The sequence below is a fragment of the Culex pipiens genome, chromosome 2 (genome assembly GCF_016801865.2).
Source record: "Culex pipiens pallens isolate TS chromosome 2, TS_CPP_V2, whole genome shotgun sequence".
Classification (NCBI taxonomy): Eukaryota; Metazoa; Arthropoda; class Insecta; order Diptera; family Culicidae; genus Culex; species Culex pipiens.
Genome location: NC_068938.1, coordinates 206954422 through 206966513, shown reverse-complemented (window position 1 = coordinate 206966513; position 12092 = coordinate 206954422). Strand labels below are relative to the sequence as shown.

The 12092-nt window shown below is 36.4% G+C and overlaps 1 protein-coding gene across 1 annotated transcript; it reads right to left on the bottom strand.

Annotated features, from left to right (window-relative positions):
* Positions 1–1430: 1430 nt before the first annotated feature.
* LOC120423238 (fibroblast growth factor receptor 3-like) lies at positions 1431–3386 on the bottom strand. The gene has a single exon (XM_052708298.1). It carries the CDS (start codon positions 3317–3319, stop codon positions 1733–1735), a length of 1587 nt encoding a protein of 528 aa, XP_052564258.1. The 5' UTR covers positions 3320–3386; the 3' UTR covers positions 1431–1732.
* Between the last annotated feature and the right edge of the window lie 8706 nt (positions 3387–12092).

Here is a 12092-nt window from a genome sequence, read left to right as displayed (position 1 = left end):
AGAACTCATGGCCAAGCTAGACCATTTCTTTAAATACATATTCTAAATCACAAAATTTCCATTAAACATGCCACAGAGTCAATGCAGATTGGACCAATGGTTGCTGGGATACAGCATTCGAAACAAAATGACTGAAGAAAAACGAATAGCGTCATTTATCTTATGAAACGATAACTCAAGTAAAAGGCGTTTGATTTTCAGTAAGAAAAAAATAATGTATCGTGAATGTTTCAGATCTTTATAAATAAATTAAAAAAATTGTAAATTTACCAGAACATCTGAAAAAGCTCAAAAACATTCGAACATATCCAAAGTTATGGTTATTTTCAAAATTATGAAAAAAATATTCGAAATTTTGAAAATTTCACAAATTATTGAACATTAAACAAAGTAAAAAAAAAACAAAATATAATCACTTTCTGAAAAAATCAAATCCCATTGGCGAATTGAAAAATTCCATTGTGGTCTTGAACAACCCCATGCAATCACTTCCCCGTGTTACAAAATAATCACACACATGTTTAGCTTTTTACACCTCGTTTGCTCAAATGGAAAATTTTCGGTACAATTCAGTTCAGGTATGAAATATTGGCTGGTTTTCTATGCCAACAAAAACAGTGCTCAGCACTTTTTTTTTCTCCGGACCTTTTCGAGGTAGAGCTGTTGCTGCGGATTCTGTTTTTACAAAACCGGAGCAAGCTATAGAATTTGAATAAAACAACATTTGCAACGATCAAACCCCGAGCATAAGTGCAGCTTCTACCTTTGGAAAAAATGAGAGAAAAAAAACGAGGGAGCGCAACATAAACATGGACGAATCATAATGCAAAGGAAGGGACTATTGCACACACACTTGAGCTGCACAAGTTATTATTTTGATTTGCTCGAAACAATTTTGTGTTATTTTTTTGCCTCTAGCAATTGTTCCGTTTGATCCTTGAGACTGTTGGAGAAGGTCTGGGAAAACATTTTTTATTATTGTTACTTCCAAGAATGGTCGATTTAAAAACGATTATCGAGAAATTAAAAAAGGGTAGGCACATTTTTGCCAGGGGGTTAGGCTTAAGGTTAATTGAATGAGGTAAATCTTACAAAAAAACAGCAGATTTTGCCAGCTGCAAACTTCAAATCGAACTTCCCTCACCAAACAAAGTAATTATTTCTTAATTTGGGAAAAGCCCCGTCCTGAAGCTCCACTCGATTGCGTGACAAATTTATTAAATTTTAAGCGAATTTTGGCTTTGCCAGTGCGCGCACTCTAGCGGAAATCTGTCCACCAACTTAATTGACTAGCGGACGGGAGCGACTTTTGCGGGTTCGGTTGTTGTTCTCCCGCCAAATCCAGACAGTCTGGGGAAAAGCGCGGAAAAGCAGCAGGCGTTGATTGAATTAGTTCCACGTGCACGCCACGTGGGTTGGCGTTACCAAGTCTTGGGGGGATTCAAACTAAGAGATTTGTTTTTCATTTGTTTCAAGGCTAAAATATTTGAGTTGGGAACTTTATTTTAAATAATTTAATCAATACTAAAAGAACTATTGATGTTCAGTTTCAAATGGCGTACAATCTCACGAAATGAGGGACGTTCTTCCGGATTGAGGTGCCAACACTCTCTCATCAGTAAATACAGGTTCAGGGGACAACTATGCGGACGCTCAAGCCTCCGACCTTGCTGTAGGATTTCCATCATGCTTTTCCAATCGACTTTAAACGGATACGGTTGCTGTCCAAGGGTCATAATCTCCCAAAAGAGCACTTCAAAGGACCATGCATCGCTGTGAGAGTCAAATACCAGCTTTTCCAGAGCACTCCAAAGGACCATGCATCGCTGTGAGAGTCAAAAACAAGCTTTTCCAGCGATTCCGGTGCCATCCAGCGAATTGGCAGCTCTCCAGAGGTCAACTTTCGGTAGTACTCTCGGCTGTGAACATCTCGAGCTAGTCCAAAGTCGGAGATCTTCATGACGTGTCCCTCGCTGACCAGAATGTTCCGTGCTGCCAGATCACGGTGGACGCATTTCATTGACGACAGATGATTCATTCCGTTTGCGACTTGATACGCGAACGAAACCAGTTCGTTGAGTGTAAGAGTTGGTTTGGAACTGTTAGTACTGTCTGACGATAGTTGATGCCTTCTCAGAAAATCTTTCAAATTTCCGTGAGCAGCATACTCCACAATAATTAGTGGTGGACCATCTTGGTTGCAAAATCCAAGAAAATTTATAATGTTAGGATGACTTCCAACCATCTTCATGATATCCATTTCGCTTAGAAGATCATTGATATCACCTTCCGTATGATCTTTCTTCAGCATTTTGACCGCAACAGCCGTAAAATCAGTTCCAGCTATTAACCCCTTTGCTTCAGCCTGAACAACTCGTCCAAAGGCACCCTCTCCGAGGACCTTTCCCAGGATCAGCTGATCGCGAGGAAACTCCAACTGGTTGGGATATTCATAACCATGATTTCCGTGAGTTTCGTAGTTACTGTTTTGAGCTTCTCTGGAACAATTACGATCGATCTTGACAACATCTACGTAACTTTGCCTAAAGTTTGTGGACTGGTTTGTTCTGAGAATCACGTTTCTGGTTGCAAATATAGCAAATATCGAAAATACGATGCAAATGTACCAGAAGAATACCAATGACGGCAGTTTCGAGTCGTAATCAACAACTCTCAGATATACACTTCTAACTGAAGTGCCGTAGGAGCTCACAGCGATGCACGAGTACCAACCTTCATCGTCGAAGGTCACACTTTTGAAGACTAAATTGCCACCTCGGTGCAATTCGGTTACGTTGTCCGGAAGTTCATCATCTACACCCAAGTGAACTTTAACCCAGCTTATAGCGACATCGGATCCAGAGAACGTTCGACACTCCAATATTGCCTCCAAATTCACCAGCACAGTTTCGTTCTTCGGATAGTCCGTCAAAAACCGCGGCCTCGAAGATGTCTGACTAAGCACTTCCAGCTGGGTAGTATGCCCAATACATTCGACGATGTTACATACGGTGCATCTGTACAATCCTTGGTCACTTGGCTCCAGATCACTTAGAATAATCTGCCACTTGGTGAACCGAACGCGAACTCCCGGTTGAATCACCTCTCCATCCTTGGTCCACGTAATGTTCGGTGTGGGATTTCCTGCTGCAGTGCACTTGAAACTTATGGACTCTCCTGCCGCGTTGGCTTGAAATAGCACCAATCGTTGGGGTTTGGTGAATTTCGGTTTGCTAATAGGCTGATCTTCGTCAAGAAATGCGTTTGATGCTTGAATTGTGAATATTTTAAAAAATGCAAGGAATAATTCCAACCTCATCTTAATTTTAACTTCCTCTCTTCTTTAATAATGGAATTGTTCTGTACACTTTCGAAGCGTTCTTAGAATCTCAAGGTTTAAAGCAGACATGCATCGGCACTAAGAGCTCTTCTTAACGGCACTCAGCTTGTTCTGGTTGGCATTTAAGTTTAAATTAATGTTATGCTTGTTGCCAGTTAAAAACGTCTTGTTTTAGCATGAATAATGTGTAGAAAACATTGGTTCATTGGAAAAACCGACTTCAGGTATATTTTCATGTGACTGTTCTCATAAGCTCTCGAGAAGAACGTCTTAAAAGCTCTTTGAGTGCACTTAACGGTTCTTACACTATATCTCACATGGTTTATAATATAGCCTCTCAGGGTTTTCGGGAGCCTTCAAGATTAGCATAATTAGTTTAATCTAAACACTGGCACGACATGCTGGGAATCATCTACGCCAAATGCCAAACAAGTTCTTCTAAAAGAGGAGTTAGAGCGGATGCACGTCTGGTTGAAGAATAGAAAATCAAATGAGTAGTGCACTTGTGGTAATTCTGTGCAGTAACGGTTATCTCAAGTCTCATCTGTTTAGTGTATTTGCCTTTCTGTCAGAGTGAAGGCGATATTAAATAATCTTTTTGATAAGAGCATTTGCTGAACATACTCTGAAATGACTCATATTCGTTATCAAATTGCATTTGTTTCAACTTGCATTTTGTCTTATTAAAAATTTCTTTTTTTTCTGACTTTTTTTAACAAAATCTTAAAATCTACTCCCAACAATATTTGCAGGGACTTTTTCCTCCCAAAATAACCCCATCAAAAGCCCCGACAAGGTGATAAGCCGTTCAAGTCGTTCCCAAAAACGCCCCTCAACCTTCAAGCTATTATCACGTTTTCAGCCAAAAACTCGACCTAAAAATCGCACGTGTACCTAATTTAGATGCAAATTAGCAAACACACACGCACACTCTCTCTCAACGCGTGTGCGAGTTTGTGTGCTCAAAGTATAATGGTCAAATCCGCCGGCCAAGCGTCAGCCAGTTACGTAATCCGGAGCCACTTCAAGCCCCTCCCGGCTCCGGAAATCAAAGGATTTTTGGCCACTTTTAAGGGACTCTTTCAAGGACCGGTTCCGTCGAGTTCATAAATAACGTAATTATTCGGCTCCCCCTCTCGGTTCGAGTTAACGACGACGACGCAGTTTTCGGTTAGTCACAGACTAAAAAGGAGTAGCAGCAGATTAGGTTTCATCAGCTGGCTACCTCTAGTCTAGGCGGCGTTGCGTTGATTGGCTGCAGTAAGCCATATCTCGGAGAGTACGGACGCGACTTCGCGGTAAGGTTAGTCCCTCTAATATGAAATTCAAATCATTTGTGGTGGCGATGCGGAGAGGTAGGTACACATAGACACCGTTTCCATTGCAGAGGAGATTATTTTGCGACCGCAGAAAGTGTGCCATTCGGTGGGAAATGAGCAGTTGAATTTTGTCCCTTTAAGAAGAAGATTTGTGTAGAAAGGCTACATCCTGAAATCTGGTTGAATGTAATTTTATCAATACATTTTATATTTTGTATTACAAACTGTTTTAAACTCATTTGAAAATGATGTTGACCAAATTTTGCTGATGCGTTTTTATACTTTTAAATCAAACCTTTCAAATGTACATGTGCCTCAATTTAGCATCATCGGCTAAAAAAATAATGATTCGTAAAAAAAATCAAAAAAAAAAAAACAAAGAAAAATATAAACTTTTGTGATAAAATATTGTGGAATTTGAGTAGTGGTTAAATTAAAATGTGTTGTGCTTATGTGAACAGTTATATTGTGAGAGAGAATTTTGGGCAGAAACCTTATTCTTTAAAATACAGATTTTTATTTTTTTTTGTATTTTTAGTGGTTGATTTCTGAAATAAATATAAATTTTTTGATGCATTATGGATAAATGCTAAATTGATGTTTTTAGTTTTTTAATGTAACTTATTTTTATAATTATAAAGAGATGAACCAGTATCCGGCTGAAAAACTCTGTAATAAAGAATAAAAAAAAACATAATTCGATTTCTTTTAGAATTCTCAATTTTTCAGTTCAAGCTAGAGTTGTATTCTTAAAACACAAAGAATGATCTTTTTGCAAAAATGTAGAGACTAACTCTTATCATGCATTAACACTTTTAACATTTTATTAAATTATTTCAAAATATTCACGGTTAACTTTTTTGCGTCGATCATATTTTATATTAAAAAAAAAGATATAATCATGAGCATTAGAGCATGAGCATGGTAGACTGCCAATGAGCAACTTCTCCGTTATTGACGGATCAGCTGAAGTTACGAAACGAACCAATATTTTATAAAAAAAAAATATCGAAAAAAATCAAAATATTTTTTCAGTGACAAATTTAATAATATTTCAAGTATTCAAAAATCGCGTAAAGTATCAATTATTTTTAAATGTCAAATCGTGCCAACAAAGCGTTTTTTTGGTTTTGCCTTTAATCAATTAATATCAAATTTCCAAAACTAGCCTTCAGTTTTGAATTTTCTTTGCAATCATTATTAACTCATTTTGTTTTATTTTTTCTTAAAAACAAAATCAAAAAAATTAAATTAAGTTTCAAATAGTATAGAAATAACCCAATTAACTTTTTTCCAGGAGTTCTACAAGAGCTCTTCAAGATAGCTACAGCATAGCAGTTTAGACCGCGGTAGGATAAAACTCTCTTCAAGTACTCTTCCAAACTCCTGAAGAAGTTTTAAAGAGAATTTTATCCTACCGCGGTCCAAACTGCTATGCTGTAGCTGTCTTGAAGAGCTCTTGTAGAACTCCTGGAAAAAAATGTTACTTGGGAAAAGCTTACCCATCCTGTTGCTAAAAGTTGATGTTTCAGTATAAGTCGTATGTTTATAGATTTTTTTTTTGAAATTCCAAAAACACTCTTCGATTGTTATTTCTCAGTTTAAATAAAAATTTCGCCGAATGGGACATTTAGCCGATATAAGTTTCTTCGTTTAGACATTTTGAAATTTTTAATATTTTTTTTTTAATTATTGATTTTTGTTATTTTTTGCGGTAAACCTTGAAAAGGTTAAAGAAGTCATAACAACTTTTTCGATTTTTTTTTTCGAAAATCTGGTCATGTTTAAGTCTTTGGATTATTTTTCTGAATAGTTTATGAAGTTTTTTCGTAGAAATCAGCTGTTTTTTACCTTCCTCACTGAGGAAAGACTATAAAATCACTCTGGAAATGAACTATTTAATTTAACCTCTTAGATCCACTCTCATTTATACTCATCGACTCAGAATCAAATTCTGAACAAATGAGTGTGCGTGAGTGGGGATGTTGATCCACAATTGATTTTCTCGGGTTTGGCTGAATGAATTTTGTCCGGATGTGGTCACTCTAGTGTGTATTTCCTATGCAACTGCACTAAGGTGCAAAATACTGACAGCGTGAAAACTTCAATGTTGAAATATGAAACATTCGTGAAATTTTTCGAATCTTTTCGAAAACAATATTATCAAAAAAATTTAATCAAGACTAACATTTTCAAAAGGCCTAATATTCAATGTTTGTCCCTTTTGAAATGCTAGTCTTAAAAAAAATTAAAAAAATAATTAATTGATTTCACTTTTTTGAAAATATTGTTTTCGAAAAGATTTGGAAAATTTCACAAATGCTTCTTATATCAACATTGAAAATCGGACCATTAGTTACTGAGATATCGACAATAGCAAATGGTGGGTTGTTTGGGTGAGGCTTAAAAACATCAATTTTCCTGTTTTTTAATCTTTGCATGGCAATATTTCAGCAACTGAGGGTCGTATCAGCAAAGTTCAAAAAAGCAAAATATATGTGGGTAATTCTCCGCCAACTCACACAGCAGTTGCCCCGACCCCTCTTCGATTTGCGTGAAACTTTGTCCTAAGGGGTAACTTTTGTCCCTGATCACGAATCCGAGGTCCGTTTTTTGATATCTCGTGACGGAGGGGCGGTACGACCCCTTCCATTTTTGAACATGCGAAAAAGGAGGTGTTTTTCAATAATTTGCAGCCTGAAACGGTGATGAGATAGAAATTTGGTGTCAAAGGGACTTTTATGTAAAATTAGACGCCCGATTTGATGGCGTACTCAGAATTCCGAAAAAACGTATTTTTCATCGAAAAAAACACTAAAAAAGTTTTAAAAATTCTCCCATTTTCCGTTACTCGACTGTAAAAAATTTTGGAACATGTCATTTTATGGGAAATTTAATGTACTTTTCAAATCTACATTGTCCCAGAAGGGTCATTTTTTCATTTAGAACAAAATTTTTCATTTTAAAATTTCGTGTTTTTTCTAACTTTGCAGGGTTATTTTTTAGAGTGTAACAATGTTCTACAAAGTTGTAGACCAGACAATTACAAAAATTTTGATATATAGACATAAGGGGTTTGCTTATAAACATCACGAGTTATCGCGATTTTACGAAAAAAAGTTTTGAAAAAGTTGGTCGTCATCGATCATGGCCGTTCATGGTCACCCGCGACAGACACGGACGACGAAACAAAGAGAAACGCAAAAAGTAACTTTCAAATCGCGATAACTCGTGATGTTTATAAGCAAACCCCTTATGTCTATATATCAAAATTTTTGTAATTGTCTGCTCTACAACTTTGTAGAACATTGTTACACTCTAAAAAATAACCCTGCAAAGTTAGAAAAAACATGAAATTTTAAAATGAAAAATTTTGTTCTAAATGAAAAAATGACCCTTCTGGGACAATGTAGATTCGAAAAGTACATTAAATTTCCCATAAAATGACATGTTCCAAAAATTTTTACAGTCGAGTAACGGAAAATGGGAGAATTTTTAAAACTTTTTTAGTGTTTTTTTCGATGAAAAATACGTTTTTTCGGAATTCTGAGTACGCCATCAAATCGGGCGTCTAATTTTACATAAAAGTCCCTTTGACACCAAATTTCTATCTCATCACCGTTTCAGGCTGCAAATTATTGAAAAACACCTCCTTTTTCGCATGTTCAAAAATGGAAGGGGTCGTACCGCCCCTCCGTCACGAGATATCAAAAAACGGACCTCGGATTCGTGATCAGGGACAAAAGTTACCCCTTAAGACAAAGTTTCACGCAAATCGAAGAGGGGTCGGGGCAACTTTTCCCGATTTCGTGTGAGTTGGTAGAGAATTACCCATGTAGAATTTTCTCAGCTTTTCAAAAATATTTTTTTCACAAGTTGGCAAACATGTGCACTAATTTAAAAAAATGGAAAAGTGCGACTATTTTCAAAAAAGTTACCTAAAACTGGCCTTAACTTGAAAACGGTGCACTTTATCAAAATTTCACTACAATACTTTTTGATTGCAAATTCGATATTAAATAGTAAAATGAAGCTGAAAAAAATTTAAAAACCAATATTTACATTTTTTTAAATCAATTTTGATTCAAAAAATCATTACATGGACAAAGATTTTTTAAACCGTCTGGAAATTTCTAAAATGTTGGCATTTGAAGTTCTTCATAAAAAAATAATCGAAATAAAACAGTGTTTTTTTTTTCAATTCAAATTTTATTGACAAAAACTTCAATTTAAAATCATTAAAAATTGTTTTTACCGTGTATCTTTTTTTTGTGTGGTCCTTATCCAAAGCTACAATTTTGCCGAAGACACCAAATCGATCAAAACATTCCTTCAAAAGATGCAGATTTTTTAATTGTCATAAATCATTTTTATAACAGCTGCCAAATTGGTATGGAAAATTATATCGACAAAAAATAGATGCAAAATTGATTCTTTAGGCATACCAAAGGCACCAAATCTGAAACTTGATGAATTAAAAAAAAAACCATTGAAATTAATAAAAAAAAAAATGAAACATTTCGTAGAAAATTGTTCATATTTGAAATATTAGTAATCTCTTTTTACATCTCTACTGCCAACTGGGGCGAATAAGGGCTCCAGTCTGAATAGGGACTGAATATATTCAGAATTTTATTGGGAAACTGTTTTTTTTTGTTTCGATTCTAACTGTAACCAATGAAACATATTATAACATTTTACAAAAGTATGTCTTTCACAACTGTCCCTTTTCGTTTTATTTTCCTGATTCACTAAAAAAAAACCTAAAAGATCCTAGAAAAATAAAGGGTTAATTTGATGATTTTGTTAAAAACAATTACGTTGTATTTTTATGAGATTTGCTCTTATATTGGAACTCGAATTCATTTCCTTCTGATTGTTTATGTAATCATGACCAAACGCAATTTGTTCAACCTTTCAATCTCTTAATTTCTATTCATCCTTTAACGCAAAACGAAGACGTCAACATTCCATTGTACGCCAAGCTCTGGTCCATGAAATTTACCATGAACTAATCAAAATCAGCATCGTTCGACATCGGCAGTGCTTGACTTTCAAATCAACTAGCCGCCCGCCGCACGCAACATCGTCAAGACTTGAAGTGACACACCAATTTAAATCCCGCTCAACCGCGGTTGCTAGTTGCCACGTGACCTAAGCGTTTCCTTTTTGCGGATGCCTGAACCATTTCACGCACAATTGTGAATTAATAAAGGCAGGCCTTCTTTTCCGAACTGTTTTCCATTAACTGGTTTTTTGTTGTTTTGTTTGGCGAGTGGGTGGAGTAGGTTGAGTGAGTGGGCGATAAAAGAGCAATTTTCCAATTCAATTATTGGATCTCGTGGCGGCCACTTACTTGGTGGAAGCCTTGGTCTGGCTTGGTCATTCAAATCTACGACGGCTTTATGCAGATCCGCGAGGAAAATTCCTCGAAGCCACGCCAAATGGCCGTTTGAATCAATTAGATGGATTCGGTGGAATTGGAATTGGATTTTGTCGTGTTGGGAGCGGCTAAATCAGCCAGTTTTGGGTGTGGGAGCCGTTCCGTTTAATTAAAATCAATTCAAATGTTCGGCTCCAGTTAAAAGCATATTTTCTTTTGAGAAGCCATATAAAATATTAGCTCAGTGAATTTAAAAAATTACAAAATCCTCAACAAATCCAAAGCATCCTCTCAAATAATAATCGATTTTATCATAACCTGCATCCTCTCAAAAAATGAAAACAAAACTTATTTGTTTTATGTCTCAAATTACTCACATTTGCAAAGATTTTCACCCATGTGGTCACATATTTGCACGTTCCAGCTCAAATCCACCATAATCCGCCGAAAACTGAAAAAAAAAACGAAAATTTGTTTCACCGTTTCACATGTAGGATCAAGATCGTAATCTCAAGCTGTCCTTTCTGTTTTCGTTTTTTTTTCAACTCTCCTTAAGGTGAGAGGAAGGTGAAGGTGAGAATCGAGCATTTATCATCTGATTTCAATCGCAAAGTTCTCGGCTCGACTCTCTTGTTTGGGGCAGGAAATCGCTTCTTCCACGTATCATCCCTCTGTCGCTCCTCATGCATGTTTGATTGCGTCGTGCTGATAAGATTCCCGGGAACGCCCGACTCAAGACAAGAAAGAGCTTCCAGCGTTTGAAGGAGACACTTTTCGTTTCGGAAATGTGTATAGGCTTTTGTTGAATATCTCTCCATATGTGATTTCAACGGTAGAACTTGATATGGTAATGCTATGGATTTGGGCGACAAAAAAGGTGAAATAAATAATAGAAAACAAATCGAGAGAGGAAGACACGATTCTTGGAGCAGGAGAATCTTGGGCCGTAATTCAATCCGGCGTGTCTAGGTCGTCCCGAACCACTCAATAACTTATGGAACATTTCCTAGAACCTCCAACATGGCGCTAGGAATCGACACATAATTTCAGAGTAGGAGGTCTGTTTGCCTTTGTGCTGGTGATATCCAGCCAAAACAAGCCCAGCGTGGCGCCTTCCGCGAGACTTACGGAGATAACGTTCTGGTGAGGAGCATCATCTTCATCATCTTGGTTGGACCAGCGTGGAAGAGGGGTCGAGCAGTAATCGATACGATATTGATATCTGGCTCGAGATTGGAATGAAGAGGACGGTTTGCGGGAAAGTGATTTGTCACTTGGCCCCGAAGACAACCGTTCTCGGCGGGGTCACTGGACTGGGCAGCAGGAAGAATTTTGGGGTTGGGATCGATACCAAGCAGATGATTTGTTGGAATCTGAAAAAAGATGGTTTCAAAAAAGAAATATGTATTTTTATTCTTTATTATAGAGTTTTGCAGCCGGAGGCTGGTTCAACTCTTTAAAATATGGAAATAAAACTTCGCCTCCCAAACTGAATATTGTTCCTTAAGTTATGTTTGGTTTCTGGGTCACATATGAACAAAATCGTTCGATATAATCACAGTTCAAAGCCGGATTCTAATATAGAATGGCAAAAATTTGTTTTTTTTTATTTTACCAGTTTTTTTAAAGTAATTTTACCAATAAAAATGCTTTATAAAGTAGAGTTCAATAGAAACTGATGCTCATTAGCACATTTTTTGACACAAAATTCGCATCTGCCAGATGTAATATTAGCATCATATTTCTGTGAACACATCGATACTCGAAATAGAGGTTTGTACTCGATTATCCGAAGGCCTTGGCAAAATTTCACTTCGGATAATCGAATCAAGAAAAACAAATGTTTTTGTTCTCTTATTTTTGATTCTTTAGCTTAAGTGAAAACCAACCCTAAACTACTCTAAAGTGATTTTAAATTTTTATATCAAAGATGGCGGTTATGGAATGTTGAAAAAATACATTTTCTTATTTAATATGCAATATAATATATATATGCAATATATTATTATCAGCAAGTGACCATACTTTGGTTCAAATATTCTTAAGAGTG

Excerpts from the sequence above, each read along its gene's own strand:
- LOC120423238 (XM_052708298.1), bottom strand. The coding sequence starts at position 3,319 with ATGAGGTTGGAATTATTCCTTGCATTTTTTAAAATATTCACAATTCAA.